General features: G+C 47.1%; 1 protein-coding gene across 1 annotated transcript in view; it reads right to left on the bottom strand.

Moving 5' to 3' along the window:
- Nucleotides 1-3,908, bottom strand: part of Phox2a (paired like homeobox 2A) — a 4,526-nt gene extending 618 nt beyond the window's left edge. Inside the window, exons 1-3 of the mRNA XM_029556617.1 lie at nucleotides 3,497-3,908; nucleotides 1,163-1,350; nucleotides 4-191 (exon numbers count right to left, since the gene is read on the bottom strand). Coding sequence (XP_029412477.1) covers nucleotides 4-191; nucleotides 1,163-1,350; nucleotides 3,497-3,713 — 593 coding nt within the window. The 5' untranslated portion in view covers nucleotides 3,714-3,908. The remainder of the gene's footprint in view (nucleotides 1-3; nucleotides 192-1,162; nucleotides 1,351-3,496) is intronic.
- Between the last annotated feature and the right edge of the window lie 19,103 nt (nucleotides 3,909-23,011).

The raw sequence follows: 23,011 nt of genomic DNA, 5'->3' as shown, positions 1-23,011 counted from the left end.
CTGGGCGCTGGCGGCGGTGGCAGCGACGCGGTGCTGTCGGGCGTGGGGCTGCACGTGGACTCCTTGGAATCGTCGTCCTCGGACGAGCAGCGCGCTTCGCCCTTTTTGGCGCCCGCAGCTCCTGCTGCGCCCTTGGCGCTGGCCGCGCGCTCCTGTTTGCGGAACTTGGCCCGGCGGTTCTGGAACCAGACCTGTGGGCACAGGCAGGAGCCAGTCAGCCCAGGAGAGGGTCCCAGGGAGCTTGAGCTCAGCGTCCGGAAAAGATCCGTCTCGGATTGTGGGTTTTTTTTTTTTTTTTTTTTTTTTTTTTTTTTGTCTTTTTGAGACCTGGTGTCCCTGTAGCCCCAGCTGGCCTGGAACTCACTGAGTAGACCAGGCTAGCCTTGAAATCACAGATCCTCCTGCCTCTGCCTCCCTAGTGCTGGGATTAAAGGCGTGCTCCACCACGCCCAGCCCCATCTCCGACTGTTACCAACCTGAGGCTTACAGCCTTCTGAGAGCTGCCCCTTCAGCCCCCACCACCCACCCGGTGCCCTGTCCGTGCCCTTTTCCTCATGCCCCTTCCCCCAGGCTCTTGGGGGTTTTGCCCTTAGGATCCGCTCACCGTTGGACCCCGCTGCCTTTGGTGGTCTCCTGGAGGGGGCTCTGCTCGATCACTCTTTAGGAAGCTGGGGCATTCTAGGTGGTGAAGAGTGAGTGGATCGGGACGCTAGGGAAACCTTTTGTCCGGGGTCCCTGTCCAAGTCGGCCAGCTGAACAGCGGTACATGGAATTTGTACGCCCTGGCCTCCTTTGCAGCCGCCTAAACTTAAACTACCCGGGTTCAAGGATCTCAGCTGCAACGCTGGGTAGATCACCTGGAAGTACTGATTGGCCTGATCTTAATCCTGCCAGTCCCCTACCAACCAGGCGTCTTGCTTCCTGGCTTCATGAATAAAATTCTTAAACCTCCAACTGTCTCTTCCGGGAGATTTAGGAACACCGACCCCAAGGCAACTTGAAGTTAAGTGGGTTGGGTCCTCCGAAAGTCCCAGGTCCCACCCCGCTGCCATCCTGGGCTGCTCAATCACACCCGGACTACCCAGGCTGCTGCTGTCACTGGCTCCCGGGTGACTAACACCCCCTTCTACGCGAGCCAAGCACAACACGTGCATACACGCACCTGTACGCGAGCCTCAGTGAGATCGATCTTTAGCGCCAGTTCCTCGCGCGTGTAAATGTCGGGGTAGTGGGTCTCTGCGAAGACGCGCTCTAACTCCTTAAGCTGCGCACTGGTGAACGTGGTGCGGATGCGCCGCTGTTTGCGCTTCTCATGCAGGCCCGACGGCTCCGGGAAGAACTTGTAGGGCACTGCAGGTGTGTGCGCGAGGATAGGGGCAAGGAGAGGGAGATGGGTGAGAAGCGGAACTCAGCCCTCAGATACCTGTGTCCTGCTCTAGAGGAAATCGCATACACCCTCTCAGGTTGGTTTGGTCTGCATAGCCTCGGGCCAAGAGTCGGATGGAGCCCTCAGGGGTCAAGGCTGAAAGATCAGGGCTCAAAAGCCCCCTGAAACTAGGAAATCAGAAGCTGATCCTCCAGTCAAGGGTCCATTGCCACCACACCCTGTCCTCTCCACCTGTCCCTGACCTGCCCTTCTGTGGCCCCTCCCAGCCTCCCACCCTCAGTGTCTCTCCTCAACTACCCTTCCAGCTTGACTCCAGGTCCTGTTCTCTGTCCACACTAGCCCTGGATGGCTGCCGGGTCCTATTAGCACCCGGGGTCTCTCCACTAGCCAGTCTTAGGCCTTGGCTCTGCTTGAGACTCTCCTGTGGGGTCTACTTCAGTCCTGCCACCAACTAACTCTTCACTGTGTACAGATGTGGTGCCCCTGTTACCCCCAGCCCATCTCTCTCCTTCCTAAGCTTTATTTCCTCAGTCCTGCCTCTCATTCCTGGTCCTCATTCTCCAGATGCCTCTTCTCCTTTTCCTCTTCCTCTATCTGAATCCCTCTTTAAACATTCCCCTTCTGAGAAGGTCAACTGTTCTCTGTGTACCTTTTGAGAAGGATTCTTATTTCTTCCCACCAAAGTTTCTCCATCTCCTTTACCCTTTTTCTCCCACCCAGATCATCCTCTATGTCCCATCTCCTCTGAATCACATCCCAAGCTTTCCAGTCATTGTCTTCCTACAATCCACCTCAACCTCCACTACATGCCCCCATCCTGAGTCCTCCCCTCTAACCCTGGTTTGTCTCCACATTTTCCTGTGGTCACCAATCTCTATCTTTCATCCTACCTTCCCTCATCCCTGTCTCCAACACCCCATCCTTATCTTCATCTCGCTTGTGTCTGTTTCCAATATCTTTTGGTCCTCGACTCCTATAATTTGCATCCCCATCACCTGGTTCTTGTCTCTGTCTCCCCAACATCGTGTACCCATTTCTCTTACTGTCTTTAATCTTCCCATTTGTGCTTCCATCTCTCTGTACCTTATGCACACCCCCACAGTCTCGGAACCCCATTTGTCAGAAGTCTTTCTCCTTATTTCCTCTCTGCAATCTTCATCCTCAACTGGATGGAGGTACCTAATCTGCCAATCCCCGTTTTGGTTTCTGATCTCATCTCAGTGATTATTTCCTCAAATCCAGGTACTTATCTCTCAACCAAGCCTCAGTCTTCTACTTGGGTCCCCAGTGATCTTCCCAGGAGGGCAAGGGATCTGGAAACTGGGTGGGGCAGGCTGGGTCTCTAACTGAAGGGATCCCCATATCTGAGAGGCAAAGTGAGGTGGAGGGTTTGAACCGGGATTTGCTTGGTTCAAAAGACTTGGGGATGCAGGAACTGCCCCTGGGTTCTACTGGGCTGTTGCTGGAGTTCAGGGATGGAGGAAATACAGAAATAAAAGTGGCCTAAGGACAGAAGCTCTTTTTTTTTTTTTTTTTTTTTTTTTTTTTTTGGGGGACCGGGTTTTTTTTTTTTTTTTTTTTTTTTTTAAGTGATGAAGAGGTTTGGGCCCAGAAAGGACAGGTCCAAGACAGGGCAAGGAGTGAATAGATGTTATTAGGACTCTAGAAAGGTTCCCTTCTGGGCACAATTGCAGCGTGGGGATCTTTACTGGGGCCTTACCATCTAGGCCAGGAGTTGTAAGGATGGGAGTCTAACTGGGCTGAACTGGGAGCCTATTCTGAGGATACAGGGGATGAAGAGGTCTCTGCAGGTAGGAAGGGGAAGGCCTAGTGAGGGCCCCGCACTGGACCTGGGATCTGTTTCTTTGATCCAAAAGGCACAGGGCAGACATCTGGCATTGAGAAAGGAACGGGAGGGACAAGAGGGTGCGGCTCATCCTTCCCAAGAGGAATCTGGTATTACTGGGGGTCTCAAGGTACGTTGGAGGGGCTGGCTAGGGCAGGGATGGGGGACCACTTGTGGGATCAGAGGTAGTCACTTGCAGCGTAGGGCAGGGGCTAGAGGTTCCTCGGGATTTGGAGGGAGGATTGGGACGGGACTGCGCTCACCTGCCGAATAGGGCGCGGGCTGGTGGTCCCGTAGGGCGCCAAGCGCACAGTTGGAGGAGCCAAGCGCCGGGCAAGGTGGCCCAGCCGCGGGGAAGGCAGGCCGCAGGGGGCTGTATTGGAAGCCGCCAGGCTGGCTGCAGGCGCCGAAGTCGCCGTAGGCGGACGCCTCCATGGCCGCCACGCACGAGTCGTACGAATTGAGGTAGGAGTAGTCCATCGGCCCGGGGGGCGGGGGCGGAGGCCGGGCCGGGCCGGGTCAGGACGGGTAGGGGTCGGGGTCGGGGTCCCAGGCCGGGTAGAGTTCGGGATGGAGATTCGAGCTCCAGGCCCAAAGGATCTGAGACCCGCTCTGAGCGCCCAAGAGTCCGCCCGCCCCGTCGCGGCCCGCACTCTGCCCGGGTGCAAAGCAAGTGCAGCCCAGCCAGCTCGCGCGCCTTTTAACACGCAGGACCCCGCGGAGGGGGCGGGGCGGGGCGAGCTCCGCGGGGCGGGGCCTTGGCTGCCCAGACCCCGCCCTTAGCCACCCCGACCCCCACCTCAAAGGGTTCCTGTAGCCCTCTTAGGACTCCCGAGGTGCTGGCGGGGCTGCGAGGGTCCCCATCCCTGGAGTCCTCATCCTGTCCCAATCTGGCCCAGACCTTCCATCAGCCCGAGGGTCCGGACCTTGTTCCTGGGCCTCCCACCTGCGGCCCTGCGGAAGGGAGGGAGTCAGGCCCCGCGGTGCTGGTGTGAAGAAGTTAATTCAATTCTCCCCGATAACCGAGTTATTCCGATCCGGCCCCTCAGCCCCGCCCCCAGTTAGGTCCCATCCCGGCGGGGGACTGCGGAGGCTGCCCTGGAGTGAGGGGGATGGAGACTAGGACCAGAAAGAGACAGAGCTCGGGACCGGGATAGGGAGGACAGGATGGGTTTGGAAAGGAAACAGAGAGCCTGGGAGAGAAAGGGACAGAACCGTTGATGGAGATAGGGAAAGGGGAGCTAATACAGACGGAGACAAGAATAACGGGAAAGGGTAGAGATGGAGGCAAGCAGAGAGAGGAGGCAAGGGCTTGGAGACAGGGAGGAGGAGGCATAGACGGCAAGGAGGACTGCGATGGAGCGCTGAGGAGGGTTGAGACAAAACGGAGCCAGTCCTAATGAGGCCGACACACACAGAGGATGGTCTCAGAGCGACGAGGCCAGAGGCAGACCAACGGAGGAATAGAGGCTTATGGGCGGAGAGAAAGAGCCTGCGGAGAGCTGGGACCCGTGAGGACGGAAGGGGCCCTGGGCATTGTGGTGAAGGCTCTGCCGGGAGTAAGTTGGGGGGTGAAGCCAGGTGTCTCTTTGATTTGTCCCCAGGGCCACAAGAGCCTGCACCTCCGGGGCCCAGGCTGCCCCATCCCCATCCCTGTTTCCTCAGTTCCATTCTCTGTTCTCTACAGCACCGTGTGACCTCTGGGCAATGTGTGTGTGTGTGTGTGTGTGTGTGTGTGTGTGTGTGTGTGTTGGACACCAAGCCTTAGGAGTATGGTGGCAACCCCCTTTCTCTCCTTCAGTCTCTCACTCCTTCATTTGAGAAGCCCGTTTCTTCTTCAGGAAAGCCAGATGGATGGTTGATCTTCCAGTGGATTTACACAGGCTCTCCAGGCACATTCCGGAATCCTTACCCAAAGGATGAAAAGAATCCCGCCTTCCCGGCTCTTTGGCTCTCTGGCTCTCTTGATGCATGAATTGAGCCACTCCACTCTCTCTAGTCCCCAGCCTCCAGGTCCCGGCTTTCTACACTAGAATCTTTGCAGGTCTCACAGATGAGGCACCTGATACCCACGGAGAAGCCAGAGAGGAGGGCATGTCCTTGTCACCAGCTGAAGTCCTTCTGATTGAGAGAGGCACAGTGGGGACCATGACCCTCAGCCATCCCCTTCCTTGACTGCTCATTCTTTGCTTGGCACAAGGAACAGCAGCCCTCAATTTCTCTAAATTCCTGTCAGGATTTTTTGGAGGTGTTTTTCTCACATTGTTTTTTTTTTTTCAAAAAAATTTTTGAGTCATGGTAAAATATGCATTAAACACAAAATTTATCATCATGACCATTTTTAGTTGTACAGTTCATTCAACATGTTAGAAAATATCATCACCTTTTTTGTTATTTTGTTTTTGGGTTTTTGTTTTGTTTAGGGGGTTCTGTTTTGTTTTTGAGACAGGGTCTCACTGTGTAGCCCTGGGTGGCCTGAAATTCGATACTTAGACCAGACTGGCCTGGAACTCAGAGAGCTCTATTTGCCTCTCCCACTAACTTCTGGTAACTACTGTTCTACTTTTGATGTCTATAAATTTTTGGTTCTGACTCATGTATCCCAGGATGGGCTCAAACTCCCTATGTAGCTGAGGATGACCTTGAATTTTTGATCCTCCTGACTCTGACTTTGCTACCTCGGATTACAAGCATGCACTATCACATGTAGTTTTATGCAAGGTGCTGGGGATCTAATCCAGGGCCTTATGCACAGTATGCAAGCACTCTACCAACTGAGCTCTGTCCCCAGCCTTGTGTCTGTAATTTTGACTACTCTATCTCATAAAACGGAATCATATGCTATTTATCTTTTTGTGACTGGCTTAGCTCACTAAGCACAATGTTTTCAAGGTTCATCTCTGTGTGGCATATGTCAGAATTTGCTTCCTTTTTAAGGCTGAGTAAAGTATTCTAGTGTGTGTGTGTGTGTGTGTGTGTGTGTGTGTGTGTGTGTATACAGTATGTATGTATGTATGTATTCTTTATCCATTCATCCATCCATGGATACTTAGGTTATTTCCATGTTTTAGCTACTATGAATAATACTGCTATTTGTGGGTACACATATATCTCTTGGGGGCTCTGCTTTTTATTTTGGTTGGTTTCGTATTTTTAATTTTTGTTTATTTAATTAATTTTAATTTTATTTTTTATTTTATGTGTATGAGTGTATTGCTTGCATGTAGGTAGGTGCACCTGTGTTGTGCAATACAACTCAAACCTCAGACGTGAGACTTCCATCCTCTGGAACTGGACTTACAGACAGTTGTTAGTTGGTGTGTGGGTGTTGGGAATCAAACCCAGGTCCTCTGCAAGAGCATTCAGTGCTCTTAGCCACTGAGTCATCTCTCCAGGCCCATGTTTATTTTTAAAGATTTATTTTAAATTTTATGTGTGTGTGTGTGTGTGTGTGTGTGTGTGTGCGCGCGCGCACGCACGTATAGGTGCTGATGAAACTGGATGCCCTGGTGCTGGCGTTACAAGTTGTGAGCCACCTGACATGGGTGCTGGGAACTGAATTCTGGTCTTCTGCAAGAGCATTTTGTGCTCCTAAGCACTGAGCCATCTCTCCAACTTCTGTTTTTGTATAATTCTACATGTTTTCATTTTTTAAGGACCTGCTATACTGTTTTCCAAAGAGACTGTGCCATTTTACATTCCTACCAATGGTGCACAAGGGATCCCATTTCTCCCCGTCCTCACCAACACTTGTTCTTTTCTGAGTTTCTCAAATCACTTTTGAGATGGTAGGGACTGAGACTTGACAGTTCAACTGCTTCAACAAATTCTCCTCACTGGTGTGTGTGGTACCCCTCTCCACTTGGATATATCTAGGGAGCCCAAGGAATCTCCAAATTAGGGATGGTTGGGGCCACTCTCAGGCCTTCCCATGGCTGTCCATGATCAAGTCCAAGTTCTCACTCTGACTCACCCACAATGCTCTTGGCATCAGTGCTCCAGCCCACCTCCCTTTCATCTAGGTTTTCTTCATAGCTTTCATACACATACAAATCTTTTTCTTCGGAGCTGTCGTTCTTCTGTTCTTCTTTGACAGAAAGTTTAATCCATTCCCTGTGCTCCCCCAATACCCAAACCTTGTATCATTTACTCATCTTGGACCTCACTGGCTTTTATTATTTTATTTTATTTTATTTTGAGACAGGTTGTAGCTCTAGTTGGCCTCAAACTCACAGAGATCCACCTGCCCCTGCCTCCTGAGTGCTGGGATTAAAGGGATGCACCACCACACCCTGCCCCCTCACTGGCTTTTGTAAGCTATTTTTGATGTTCTTAGACTAGACTGAGTGTCCCTGGTGTGTCCTCCCTTTCTTTGGTTGCTTCACTTCACTGAAGTGTTGCAGTAGCGTGCAAGGTTTTAGTGGAGAACGGTGTGCTTCTGTTCATCATTTTCTCTCCAGCTGCATGACCACACCATAGGTCCCTTGTCTTTTTGATGGATGAATGAGACTCACTTGGAATTTTTGTGTTGAAGAGTCCTGACCTTGTCTCCAGGGAAGAAGTCTTCATTAGAGACTCCTACTCCACACTTGGATGAGGGCCCACCTTCCCTCTTTTAACTCCACTCCCCAGGAACAGAAGAGTTCCTTCCTTTTGGGATAACCCTGTGCCTGGAAGAAAGTTCCCCCTCAGTGAGGTGCTTACAAGTAGCTCTATCCCTTCCCCAGTAACAGCACTATGGGAGCAGCTGTCATTTTCAGGACAAACAAAGGTATGAGGGGGTCTAAGAGGCCCAGTGATGCTGAAGGTCCTGTTTCCAGCTGTCTCAGAGGCCACCATCCAGCTTGTCACTTCTACAGTATGGTCCTTGAGCCAATAAATTCCACCTCTGTCAAAACTAAGGTTACTTGGAATTCTAACTGAACCAAGAGTTTTAAACAATGGGATCTCTAAAGGTTTGACACTTTTATAGGTAATTAGGCAAACAGTAGTGATTAGAAGCCTTGTTATCAAATGTGTTTATGGAGTTCTCTGGGCAGGAGCTGGTCTTTCCATGCCTTAGGACTGTGGAGTTGGGTGTCTCTTTCTGCAGGCAGCTGTTGACTGCAGCTGGTAGGCCTAGGGGCTGAGAAGCAGCCCAAGAAAGTGCTTCAAAACTTGTGCCTTATTGGGGTAAGACCTACACAGACAGATCTGAGATGGTAGAGATAGGGGGATGTTTGAAAGCCAAGCTGTAGGGGAGAGAGAGAGCGAGAGCAAGAGCGAGAATGAGAGCGAGCGAGCAAGAGAGAGAGAGAGACACAGAGAGAGAGAGAGAGAGAGAGAGAGAGAGAGAGAGAGAGAGAGGAAAATGTTTAGGTAAGGCAGCTTTCTGAGGACTTTCCTTGAAAGAAGAGGACAGGCAAAGTGGGTGATTAAGAGTCTAATGTGACACTGGCGTGGTGGCATATGCCTCTAATCCCAGCACTCGGGAGGCAGAGGCAGGTGGCTCTCTGTAAGTTCCAGGTCAGCTGGGGCTACAAGGAGACACTGTCTCAAAAAAAACAAAAAACAAAAACACAACAAAAAGAGTCTAAGGATGATAAGCTCATCCTGACTGAGGAGCCCTCTTCCCCCAAATATGTGCACTTTTAGGAGAATTAAAAGGCTGTGGTTCTAAGTGCTATCACAGCAATCTTGTTGAGAACCCTCCTTGCTGAGCATAGTGATAGTAAATTCTAGAGCTTGACTGCTGATGACTAAGGCCGCTCTTCTCTGCCACCGACCAGCTGAATGGCCCATAGGAAGTTACCCAGCCTCCTTGTACCTCAGTTTTCTCATCCAAAAACAGATTTATTTTATGTGTATGAGTATATTGCCTGCATGTATTTAACTGCACCCATATTGTGCAATGCCCACAGACGTCAGAAGAGGGTGTCAGATCCCCTGGAACTGGACTTAGGATTGTTGTTAGCTTCTCTGTGGGTACTGGGAACCGAACCTGGGTACTCTGCAAGAGCAGCCAATTCTCTTAACTGCTGAGCCATCTCTCTAGCCCCTATTTTAATGTTTAGATGAGTTAAAATATATACAGTGTGGAATAGCGTCTGGTATGGAGCAAACACTAATTAAATCAGCTTCTACCACCACCACCACTACCATCTCTGCCCTGTCTCTGTCTTGAGCACCACATGGCTCACAGACACAGACTACTCAATAATTGGATATATCCTCTCTCTTTATACCTCAATAGAGATTTCAGAAGCTCTCAGAGCCCTGAAATATTACCCAGCTGGAGTTCTGCAGATGAAGATACTGAGGAGGAGTCAGAGGAAGAGTCCAGTGGGGAGAGGGGAAGTAAAGACAGCAGGACTACGGCAGGGTGGGAAGATCTTGCCCAGAGGGAACAGGCTGCAAGGAGGAACCTTTCATTGTGTGCCCTGTGGGGACCATCCTGAACCCTCTGCTCTGCATTCTTATGGCAGGAGAGCCATAAGAATGAATAAGGACCTATGTCCTAGAGGACTCTTTCCACCAGTGGTTAGCCTGGGGATTCCCAGGTACCACATTCTGTGAGCTCTTTGCCTCTATTCAGCACTCGGAACAAACCCCCTGAGCTCTGAGTGCCATCCACATGCGGGTCCTCCCTGTCATTGAAATGTGCCTTCTTTCCTCTGAAGCAGTGTCTTCTGCATCCTCACTATCCAATTATAATTAGAAGCCAAGTTTGATCAGACACCCCAGTCTGGATTCTGATAAGCTACAGAGCTTATCTATCAGTGAAAAGTTAGTACATAGCCTGGTCAAATTGAAGTGTGTGTGATGGGGGCTTGGGAGATGGCTTAGTGGTTAAGAGCACTGGGTACTCTTGTAGCTAACAACTGTTTGTAACTCTAGTTCCAGAGGATTCAACACCTTCTTCTGGCCTCCTCAGGCATTGCATGACAAGGATGCACTTAATATACATGCAGGCAAAAATACTCATAAAATGAAAGGAAATAAAACTAAAATAAAATTACATTTATTTGTGTCTGGGTACACGTGTACGTGCTTGAAGGTCAGAGGACAATTTGTGGGAGTTCATTCTCTCCTTTTATCATGTGAATCCTGTGGATCAAATTCAGGTCATCAGGCTTGGCCACAAGCACCTTTACCTGCTGAGCTGCCTCTCTGGCCCTTCCTAAGACGTCTTTACTCCTTCTACAAATTAGTTGTCTAGTCGCTTATTGTATTTTATTACACATTATTATTTATGTTTAATCTAGTTCAAACTGGATTTTTGTTACTTGTGAACCAAAGAATCCAAATAAAAAGTTGGTACTGTACGCAGGGATGCAAATGGCAGAACCTAAAACATGGAACTGGCCCCGCTGGTACAGATGGAACGCAATGAGGATCCCCCATCAGAATTAGAAATGAGCCATCCTTGTTTGGAGACAAAGAAGCTCCTAGGAAAAGACAACATGCTGTCATTTTGAACTTGATGTCACTCTTCCTCTCCCCGCCTGCCCTATGACTGAACTTTAGAGGATTAAGCACTCAAAAGAATGCTTGAAGAGAGGGACAAGCAAGCTGGCACTAGGGAGACTGTGGCAGGAAGATTATGATTTTAAGGCCATCTTGGGGGTGCATGGCAAGACAGAACAGTGAGGGGAAGATGGAGAGGGAGGGGGACAAGGAGAGGGGGAGGGGTACGTAGAGCAACAGGACAGTATGTGTGGTTCTGGTAAGAAAGCCCCTTCCTTGGATAGCAATCTGAAGTTATCTCAAGAGGATAAATGTGAGTCGTGTGCTTCACAGACCGGTCAGAGTCAGATTCCTTGCCCCTCTCTAGAGTGAATGCATTAGTCAGAAACTGAGGGACTGTCCAGCAGATGAAATGGGGATATCTGGGACAATCTGGAGGAACTGGGTAGGCTTCTTGGCCTACCAGAATAGAGGAGCTGACATTTGTTATTCCTTTTCGGCCAGTTCTAAGGTAGGGAAGTTCTCCATGTAATAGAAGCCAGATACTTGCTTTCTAAATTTCCTTTACAAGTGGAGCTGACCCTTGACCTCATGTCAGTCAACCATGTACGGAAGCTAAAGAACCTGTGGCTGCCAAATTGGGGACTCGGGGATCATTAGACGTCTCTCCAGGGACAATGAGGCTGCAGCAGGTTGTTCTTGGAAGTATCGAGGGTTTGGTGGTAGCCATGTCAGCTGATTGGGGTGGTGGGGGTGGTGGTGGCAGTGCTGGACTCATGGACTTAATATTGCAGCTTCATTTGGGGCACTGCTCTAGTTTCACGTGTGGCTCTGTATTCAAGTTTCTTGTCCTTCCACTAGCTATCTGAGGTACTGAATATCTTTTTATAAATTAAAATTTTTTTTTGTTTAAACAAGATGGAGTTGCTTTCTGTTGCTTATACTTAATGAACGTAATATAAAAATTGGTACTAACATGGAAATTGGTACTAATATATAAATTGGGGGAGGGCTGGTTGGCTCTTTGGTTGAGAGCATGTACTGCTCTTGCAAAGGGTCCGAGTTCAGTTCCCAGCACCCATCTAGGGAGGCTCACAACCACCTATAACTACAGTTCCAGGGAATCTGACACCCTTTCGGGTCTCCACAGATACCAGGAGCACACATGGTGCTCTTACATACATGCAGGCAAAACACTCATACATAAAAATAAAAATAAGCTAATAAGCACCTGAAGAAGACATCTGATGTCAATCTCTGGGCTCCACACATACACACATAGATGAATGCGCACATATGTATACAACATGCACACATGCATACACACAGATAAATAGGGAGACAGAGATAGATAGGTGATGGATGATAGATGATTGATAGAAAGATAGATGATAGATAGCTAGACAGACAGACAGACAGACAGACAGATAGATAGATAGATAGATGATGATATCTGGAGGTGGGGAGCCCAGTGCTGGTTTGGCTGGCTGCTCAGTGAGCATCAGGGACCCTAGTCCTTCTTTCTGTCTTACCCTGCTAGGGTGTGGTTTTTATCCCCATCACTACTATTGTTGTAAGTGACTGGCTGCTGTGAGCTCCAGTCATCACACCACATTCTGTGCAGGATGAATGAAGAAGGAAAACAAAAAGTTCATTTTAATGTGCCATCTCCATAAAAGGGTCCTTCCTTCCTAGGTGCTCCAGGCAAAAGTTTTGGTGAGACTTGTAATTTGCTTGGAAATAGTTACATAGTCACTTCAAACTGAAAGGGAGTCTAGGAAAGGCAGAATTTTTTTTCAGACAGGGTCTCCCAGTAGCCTCAGTTGGCCTGGAACTTGCTAGTAGCTCAGGCTGGTCTCACAGAGATTTACCTTCTTCTGCCCCCTGGGTGCTGGGATTAGAGGTGTGTTCTATCATGCCTGGCTAAAAGGTATACTTTTAAAAAATTAATTTCTATTCTTTTTAATTGTGTGTGTGTCTTAGCCTCTGATTCATCTCTCCAGTCCTTAAGGTAGGATTTCAACTAAGATTATTTAGGGGACATATTAATATCTCTCCTGATAACCTACTTCCTCCAACTAGTTCCTATCTCCTGAAGTTTCCAGAATATCTCAAAATAGTGTCAAGCATTCAACACATGAGCCTGTGAGAACATTTCATATCCAAGCCACAAGGTCTTTGTTACTGAGGAGACAGAACAGACAGCAGCTGCATAGCACATTATAGGCTTTAAACAACCCACATTTATGAGGCCACCTTGTGGTACAATTTCTATAAGTCTCTGCTTCAGGGTCTCTTCCAAGGTTGCAAACAAGGTGTCACCCAGATCTGCCATCTCAAAGGTAGGCTTAGCTAAGGAAGAATCTGGCTCCAAGTTCACTCACACTGTTTCTGTCAAGACTCAGCACCTGGAGAACTGCTGGGATGGAAGCGTTCTCCTTCTTCCTGGAGATGGGTCAAAGGTCATTCTCAATTCCTTGCCTTTCCATCAGGACATATACACAAGACCTAGTAAGAATGCTTGCAAAACAGAAGCCTATCTCTTATAACTTAGACTTAGAAGCAACAGAAACAACATCCATCACTCTATTTTTCTGAGACAAGGTTTCTCTGTAGCCTCAGCTGGCCTGGAACTCCTCATGTAGACCAGGCTGGCTCAAACTCACAGAGATCTGCCTGCCTCTGCCTCCCTGGTGCTGCGATTTAAAGGTAGGTATGAGCAACCATACCTGGTCTATCACTTTTCTATCTGTTTCTTAGAAGCAAATTACTTGGTCTTACACATAGTTAGGGAGAGGGATCCCAGAACCTGGAACAGGAAAGGCAGGAGCCTCAGGAGTCATTTACATGGCAGGCTAGCAGTGACCTCTACCACAGTCTTAGTCTCTTGGGAATCCAGCATTTTCCCTCAAATGTTGCTTTTCCCTAGTGAGAAGACCAACAAGATTTCCCCACAGGGGTTAGCTGGAAGACAAAAGCTGGGTCTCCTCTCCCCTTCGTTGTTTCCACCCCTAAAATAAGAATCAGCCCCAATCTGGCCAAGTAGGAGGTCTAATTTACTGGAAGGCCTTCACACTCAAAGAGCCAAAACTCCTTTTTTTTCTTTTTGAAGCAGGGTCTCCCTGTAGCCCCAGCTGTTCTGGAACTCACTATGTAGACCAGGCTGGTCTTGAACTCACAGAGATCCACCTGCCTTTGCCTCCCAAGTGCTGGGACTACAGGTGTGCGCCACCACGCCAGGCTCTTAACTGTTGAAGCATCTCTCTAGCCCCTCTACAAGGTCTCTCACTGAACCTGGAATTCCTTAATAGACGAGATTGTGTAGGTATCAAACTTCAGGGATCTGCCTATCTCTGCCTCCCCTCCCTCTAGCACAGGGGTTATAGGTGTGTGCCACAAGCCTGACTTTTTATGTGGTGCTGGGGATCCGCACTTAAGTCCTCATGTTTGAATGGTAGGCATTTTACTGCCTAAGTCATCTCCCCAGCTTCTTATTAAAAAAATTATTTTTGTGGTCTTTTTGAAACAGGGTCTCCCTGTAGTCCCAGCTAGCCTGGTACTCACTATGTAGACCAGGCTGGCCTTGAACTCACAGAGATCTGCTTGCCTCTGTATCCCAAGTGCTGGGACTACAGACATGTGCCACCATGCCCTGCAATTTTTTTTTTGACAGGGTCTTCTTGTAGCCCCAGCTGAGTTGGAACTCACTATGAAGACCAGGCTGCCCTCAGCTCACAGAGGTCTGTCCATCTCTGCCTCCCAAGTGCTGGGATTAAAGGTGTGTACTGTCATACCCAGCACATATATGTATATATATATATATATATATATATATTACAACTAAGTAGGTATATGTGTGAAATTTTAAAAAATATTTTTTTATTTTTATTTTGTGTGTATGAGTGTATTGCCAGCATGTGTGTAAAAGCACCTGTGTTGTGCAATGCTTGCAGTGGTCAGAAGAAGGCACTGCATCCCCTAGAACTGGAGTTAGAGATGATTGTTATCCACCATGTAGGTGCTGAGAATCAAACCTGGGTCCTCTGCAAGAGCAGCCAGTGCTCTTAACCACTGAGCCATCTCTCCAGCCCCTATTTTAATCTTTTTTTAAAAAGTTATTTTTTATGTGTATGAATGGTTTGCCTGCATCTATGTAAATACATCATGTGTGTGCAATGCCTGTGAAGGCCAGAAGAGGGTGTCAGATGCCCTGGAACCAGAGTTACTGGTTAGCTGCTATGTGGGTGCTGGGAGTTGAACCCAGGTCCTCTGGAAGAGCAGACAGTGCTCTTAACTGCTGAGCTACCTCTCCAACCCTGCCTGGCATATTTTGAATTTTTAACAATTTATTTTTATTTTATGTGTATGAGTGTTCTGCCTGTATGTATGTAAGTGCACCACATGCATGCAGTGCCCACAAAAGCCTGAAGAGGGCATTAGGTCCCCTGGAACTTGAGATACAGAGGGTTGTGAGCTGCCACGTGGGTGCTGGGACCTAAACCCAGGTCCTCTAGAGGAATAGTAAGTGCTCTTAACCACTGAGTCATCCCTCCAGTGCCATCAGCTCCTTATTTTTATTATTATTGTAAAATTTTTATTTATTTTATTGTTTTTATGTGTATGAGTGTATTGCTTACATGTAGGTAAGTGCACCCATGTTGTGCAGTGCCAGTGGAAGTCAGAAGACAGCTTCAAATTCCCTGGAACTGGAGTTACAGATGTATTTTAGCTGCAATGTGGATGTTGGGAACTGAACCCAGGTCCTCTGTAAGAGTAGCCATTGCTCTTAACTGCTGAACCATCTCTCCAACCCCCAATTGTTGTTGTTATCATTACTATTATTATTGGTGTTTTGAGACAGCCCCAGCTTGTAGCCCCAGCTGACTTGGAGCTCACTATGTAGACCAGGTTGGCCTTGATCTCACAGAGATCCACCTGCCTCTCTCTCAAGTGCTGGGATTAAAGTTATGCACCACCACACCTGGTTCTTATTTATATTATTATATTTAATATTTTATTTATTATTTTTATTTTATGTGCATGAATGTATTGCATGTAGGTAGGGGCACCCATTTGTGCAATGTCCATGGAGGTCAAAAGAGTCCGTTGAATCCCCTGGAACTGGAACTACAGATGGTGGTTAGCCACCATGTGGGTGCTGGGATTTGAACACAAGTCTTCTGCAAGAACAGTGCTCTTAACCCCTGAGCCATGTCTCTAGTCTCTTATTTTTATTTTTACATTTAAAGTTGGTTTTATTTTATTAATTAATTAATTAATTAATTAATTTGGTCTTTTTGAGACAGAATCTCTCTGTAACCACAACTGGTCTGGATTTGCTGTGGAAACCAGGCTGGCCTTGAACTCACAGAGATCTGGCTGCTTTTGCTTCCTGAGTGCTGGGATGAAAGGTGTGCAGCACCATGCCCAGCTAATGTTGTTTTAATTAAAACATTATAGCCTGACACACTGACAGTCTGTCAAGTCATTAACTCACTTTATCGATTCAGGACCTTCAACAAACCAAATCCTAGTATCTCTGCATCCTTCCCTGAACCCTCTTTCTCTCTTCCTTTTTTGAGACATGGTCTCATGTAGCACAGGTTGACCTCTTGTTCTGCACCCAAGGGTGACCTTGAACTCCTAATCCTCCTGCCTCCACTTCCCAAGTACCTAGCCTTTTTATATTCTTTTATCATATGACCTTTTATTAGCATATATTCATTGTACATAGTGCCAAATTTCAAAAAGTTATTTTCATAGAAGTATATCGTGTACTTTGAGCACAACTCATTCTGCAGACTTCTGTTTTTCCTCAATACCCCTCACTGTTCTCCTTTGTTCCTCAAAGACAGCAGTCTTGCTTTTACTTTCATGTCACAGGTGTGTGTGTGCGTGCATGTATGCGTGCGTATATATGTGTATCCCTGGCCCCATAGTGAACTTTAAAAAAGGAGAATTATTGGAGTGGATCTGACCTAATAACATGAGCCCTTTCATAGGTACTAGAGGTTAAAAACAGGGAAGCTTGGGCCAGTGAGATGGCTCAGTGGATAAAGGTATTTGCTGTCAAGCCTGACAACCTGAATTCAACCTCTGGGATCCACATGGTGGAAGGAGAGAGCTGACTCTTGTAAGTTGTCTTCTGACTTCTACAGGTAGACTGTGGCACAGACACAGATACATAAGACACAGACACACAGACACACAGACACACACACACGTGCTGGATAGTGTCAGTTGTCAACTTGACACACCTGGGTAGAGGGAACCTCAATTGAGGAATTTCCTCCATTGGATTGGCCTGTAGCCATGTCTGTGGGGCATTTTCTTGATTGTTGAGTGATGTGGGAGGGTCCAGCCCACTGTGAGTGGTGCCACCCCTGGGCACCTGAGCATAGGCCAGGGGAGCAAGCCGGTAAGCAGCATACCTCCGTGGTCTGTGCTTCAGGTTCCTGCCCTGAGTTCCAGCTTTGGCTTCTCTCAGTGATGAACTGTGACCTGGAAGATGTAAGATGATATAAACCCTTTCCTCCTCAAGTTGGTTTTGGTCAGTGTTTATCACAGCGATAGAAAGTAACTAGAACAGAAATTGGTACTGAGAGTGGGGCCTTGCTGTCATGGACCTGACAATGTGTGTTTGGAAGATTTGTGGGAGTTTTTAAAGCTTTGGACAGGAAAAGTGCTTGGAGCTCAGTGAGCTGTTTTGTAGGAACTTGGAAGATAATACTGAAAGAGGTATAGATAATGGAGGCCTGGCTTGTGAAGCGTCAAAGGGAAGCAAAGACTCTTTCAGGGCTGTTTGTGTGGAATTAAGAATTTTTATTTTTATTTAATATTTTATTATTTTTATTTTATGTGTATGCGTGTATTGCCTGCATGTAGGCAAGTGCACTTGTATCATGCAATGCCTGCGGAGGACAGAAGAGACTGTCAGATCCTCTGGGACTGGAGCTACAGACAGTTGTTAGCTGCCATTTGGGTGCTGGGATTCGAACCCGGGTCTTCTGCAAGAACAGTCAGCGTTCTTAACCACTGAGGCATCTCTCCAGCCCCAGAATTAAGAATTTTTAGAAGTGAAACCTTTTGGCCTTTACTGGGACAATTGATGCTGGTTAGCTGGGGCTGAAAATCAGCTGTAACAAGAGACTGGTATTAAGGCGAAATCTTCTTGGCAGTATTTTCTCAGGGTCAGTACACAAAAACTGTGGTCCAGAGGGAGCCTGAGGCTCCATCTCAAGCTGGAAGCAGGATTTGGCAATGTGTAATAGTCACCTACATGGTACTGGTCTTGAAGGCATAGGAGTGCCCGAGAGCAGCTGAAGCTTGGCACTATGAGAGACCAGGAAAGGCCATTGGTGAAGATGCAGCCTCAGTTGCAGTGAAGACTATCAGGATCGAATTGGTCATGGAGAGAATCTGAGACTTTGCACCCTGAAAGCCCAAGAGAACCTATTTGGAGAAGGTACAGCCTCAGTATTACTAGCGACCCTAACATATTGGAGCTTGCAGAGTCACGGGATGACCACCAGTGGCAGCAGCAGGTGTGGAGTGGAGCCAACCTGAGCCTTCAAGACAAACTGTGTGTGCTATAAACAGCAGACCCAGAGAAATGGAGCTGCCCAAGCTCTTTGAAGCCCAGAAGATCGTGAGTGAATCCCAAATGTCCAGCCTCGAGCTACTTTGCTGGACTTTGGTTTTGCTTAAGTGTGTCTAATTCTTCCCTTTTGAAATAAGACAATATTTAACTTGTTTTGGATTTTACAGGGGCCCATAGTAGTAAGAGACTTTTGTTTGTGTGTGTGTGTGTGCATGTGCATGTATGTGTGTGTTGTGTGTGTGTTTGAGACAAGGTCTCTCTGTAGCCCCAGTTGGCCTGGAACTCACTATGTACACCAGGCTTGCTCACAGAGATTTGCTTGCCTCTGCCTCCCAAGTGCTGGGATTAAAGGTGTGTGCCACCATGCCCAGCTAGTAAGAGACTTTTTAAACAGATTTTGATCTTTTAAAGTGTTGGACTTTTTTAAAGAGTGGGACTTTTTAAAGTTCTACTGTTTTATATTGTAATATTAATATCAACAAGAGAACTTGGGGATAAGAAATGGAAAGGTTATGTTTTTATTTTTAATTTTTTTTTTAAAGCAGGGTCTCCCTGTAGCCCCAGCTGTCCTGGAACTCACTATGTGGACCAGGCTGGCCTTGAACTCACAGAGATCTGCCTGCCTCTGCCTCCCAAGTGCTGGGACTACAGGTGTGTGCCACCACTCCCAGCTTATTTTTAATTTTTAAATTCAAACATTTTACTAATTATTTTTATTTTATGTGTATGAGTATATTGCCTACATAAAGTGCACCCATGTTGTGCAATGACTGTGAAGGTCATAAGAGGGCATCAGATTCCCCTGGAACTGGAGTTAAGGATGGTTGTTAGTTGCCATGTGGATATTGGGAATCGAATCTGGGTCCTCTGCAAGAGCAACCAGTGCTCTTAACTGCTGAGCTGACTCTCCAGCCCCGGAAAGGTTATGTTTAATAGTGATGTGCTTATGTATCAGGTTGAAAAGGAATCAATTATGCCGGATAGCTTTAGCTGACAACTTGAGACACCTAGGTAGAGGGAACGTCAATTAAAGAATTTCCTCCATTGGGTTGGCCTGTGGACATATCTGTGGGGCATTTTCTTGATTGTTGAGTGATGTGGGAGGGCCCAGCCCACTGTGGGTGGTGCCACCCCTGGGCTGGTGGGCCTGGGTTGTATAAGAAAGTAGGCTGCAGACAGGCCAGGGGAGCAAGCCAGTAAGCAGCATTCCTCCATGGTCTATTCTCCAGGTTCCTTTCTTGAATTCCTGCTTTGGCTTCTCTCAGTGATGAACTGTGACCTGGGAGATGTAAGATGAAATAAACCCTTTCCTTCCCAAGTTGGTTTTGGTCAATGTTTTTATCATAGCAATAGAAAGTAACTAGAACACACACACACACACACACACACACACGCACACACACACTCATGCATGCACGCACGCACGCACGCACACACATACATACACACAGAGTACATAAATAAATAAATAAATATAAAAAACCCACCAAACCACAGAGAACCCATGGAGAGTCCAAGCAGAAGGATCCAGAATGAGGAATGTTTTTCATAGCTGGAAGGGGGGGGGGATACATAGCAAAAATCTCCAGGAGCCAAGAGTGATGGAAGCTATGAAATTGGCACTTTGGTTCTGCAGCCCCAAGGAACTAAACTCAGAACTCAGCCAGGAATCTGCATAAACTTTTAGTGAATCTTCCTTAAATTCCCCAGACAGGAACACAGTGTGGCTGACATTGAAATCCTGAGCAGATAAGAACTCAAACATGCTTGTGAAATGCTGGCTTACAGAAATGTGAGCTTTAAAAAAGGATGCTGGGGCTGGAGTGATGGCTCAGTGGTTAAGAACACTGACTGTTCTTGCAGAAGACTCGTGTTTGAATCCCAGCACCCACATGGCAGCTAACAACTATCTGTAACTCCAGTTCCAGGGGATCCGACAGCCTCTTCTGTCCTCAGGTATTGCATGACACGGGTGCACTTATCTACATGCAGGCAATACATGAATACACATAAAATAAAAATAATAAAATATTTAAAAAATAAAAATAAAATAATTAAAAAGGATGCTATAATGGGGACTGGAGAGATGATTCCGTGGGCAAAAGTTTTTGCCATGCAATTCCAATGACCAGGGTTAGGATCCCCAGAGCCCACATAAAAAGCCAGATGCAGCCAGGCGTGGTGACACACAGCTTTAATCCCAGCACTTGGGAGGCAGAGGCAGGCAGAGCTCTGTGAGTTCAAGGCCAGCCTGGTCTACATAGTAAGTTCCAGGCTAGCCGGGGCCACAGGGAACCCCTGTTTCAAAAAAAAAAAAAAAAAAAGTGGAGTTGTTAGGTCATAGACTAGATGCTGGTTTAGTTCTGAAAATTGCTGGACCTTTTTCTAAAGCTTCAGCCATTTTACTCTCCCACCAATAATATATATTTTTTCGCATCCTCTTCAACATAAAATGGCATTAGTCTTTTCTATTTCATTCCTTCTGATGGGTGTAGAGGATTTTTTTTTTCAGTTGACTAGGATTTCAAATTGAGGTTAAATGAAATTGAGATACCAAAAATCCTTTGGAATAATGTAGAAGAAAATCCAAAGACTTAGAGAGAGGGAACGTGGATGTGAACACAGTAGTGTGACTCACTCCCTCACCCAAACTCCACTCCCAGAGGAGAACTTGGATTACCCTTTCTTCCCATAACACTCAGGGCTCTGTCTGTGAGGGAATAAGACATTTTTTTTTTAAATTTTATTTTATGTATATGAGTGTATTTCCTGCATGTATGTGAGTGTACCCATGCCATGCAGTGCTGTGGAGGTCAGAAGAGGGCTTCAGATTCCCCTGGAACTGGAGTCAAGGATGGTTTGTAGCCATGTGGGTGCTGGGAATCAAACCCTGGTCCTCTGCAAGAGCAATCAGTGCTCTTAACCGCTGAGCCATCTCTCTAGCCCCTAAGACACTGCAGCCCAGGGATGGTGGGGAAGATGGTGCAGAGAAACTGACTTTCCTGATTTCAGAGAGCATGGGCCCTCAGGTTCTGAAGTTCCTTCGCTAACTGATACTTAACAACCATGAGTAAGCTGGGCATGGTGGCTGTGATTTGGCAGGTCTTTTGGGTGATGCGATTTGGAAGGACCTTTGGTAGTTGATCATTGAGTCCTTAGGACTAAAGAATATGAGTGGTTTACTGGGATCCTAACTAAACCCATGGATCCAAAAAGCCTTTGGTACTGGTGAAAGGAGGCCTGGATTAGGTCATTAACTTTGCACTCTCTGAATGAAGTAAGACCAGGCAACACTTCAGTGAGATCTGTAAACATCGTCTGCCAGTTCCTGTAGGCTTCCCTGGAGCTGTCATCCTTTAATCATTGTCTAGGGTAGCTGTGTGGGGCTGGACAATTTGTAAACAGGTCTTTGCAGATGTAATCAAGTTGAGGTCATACTGGGTTAGCAATTTGCTGTCCCCAGTACAACAATTTATGAAAAGATGGAACTTTTGACATATACCCAGAGAGTGCTGTGTGAAGACAGAAGATACATTTCTGTTGCTTTAGGATTCCAGAGGCAGGGGCTGGAGAGGTGGCTGAGTGGTTGAGTGCTTCCTGTTCCTCCAGAGGATCTGGATTTAGTTCTCAGCACATGTTGGGTGGTTTACAAATGCCTGTAATTCCAGCTCCGGGGATCAGATGGGACACCCTCTTCTGGCCTCTGAAGGCACCCCACACACATGCAGTATACAGATACACACACACATATACATAAATAAAATAGAAAAGAAAATCTTTTTTTTTTGAGATAGGGTCTTAGTATGTAGCTCTGGCTAACCTGGAGCTCAGAGATCCACCTGCCTCTGCCTCCCCAGTGCTGGGATAAAAAGCATGAGCTACCATGCCCTGCTAAAACCTATTTTTTTTTTGTCCTTTTGAGATAGGGGCCCCAGCTAGTGGAACTCACTGTATAGACCAAACTGGATCCACCTGCCTCTGCCTCCCGAGTGCTGGGATTAAAGGCGTGCACCATCATGCCCAGCTTAAAACCTAATTTTTTTTTAAAGTCCAGGATCCAATTTATAGCACCCACATGGTAGCTAACAACTGTCCATAATGCCAGTTCCAGGGAATTTGACACGTTCTTCTGTCCTCCAAAGGCATTGCACAGCATGGGTGTACTTACATACATGGAGGCAATACATGCATACACACACATAAAATAAAAATAATATTAAAAAATAAAGTCCAAGATCATAAAGTTCAAGTCCAATCTGGACAATATGAGACCTAGTTGTTGTTGTTGTTTTTTTTTAAAGAAAAAGCCAGGCGTGGTGGCAGGTACCTTAATCCCAGCACTCAGGAAGCAGAGGCAGGTGAATCTCTGCAATATCAAGGCTAGCCTGGTCTACATAGCGAGTTTCCAGTCAGCTGGGGATATAGGGAGACCCCTGTCTCAAAAATGACCCCCCTCTCCAGAATAAAGCAGGTCCTGCGGTAACTCTGTAGGAGAAGACAGTTTGACCTTATTGGACACTGGCTCAAATGCTAGTCTTTGGAGCCACAGTTGGTTCAGTGTTAGTTTACCACTCAGAATAGAACCTTACAGAGGCAAGTGATACAGCGTTCGATTTCAGTGTCCCTCACCATCAGTCCAATCCTCAGTCCTTGCGCTGGGCATACTTAACATGCATAATGTCTTTATGTTGGAGGAACTATCTCTAGTTCCATTTCAGAGAGAGAAAAATTG

Source organism: Nannospalax galili, unplaced genomic scaffold, assembly GCF_000622305.1.
Source record: "Nannospalax galili isolate Female #2095 unplaced genomic scaffold, S.galili_v1.0 scaffold1387, whole genome shotgun sequence".
Taxonomy (NCBI): Eukaryota; Metazoa; Chordata; class Mammalia; order Rodentia; family Spalacidae; genus Nannospalax; species Nannospalax galili.
Note: the sequence above shows the minus strand (reverse complement) of the source record. Positions and strands in the feature narration are given on the sequence as shown.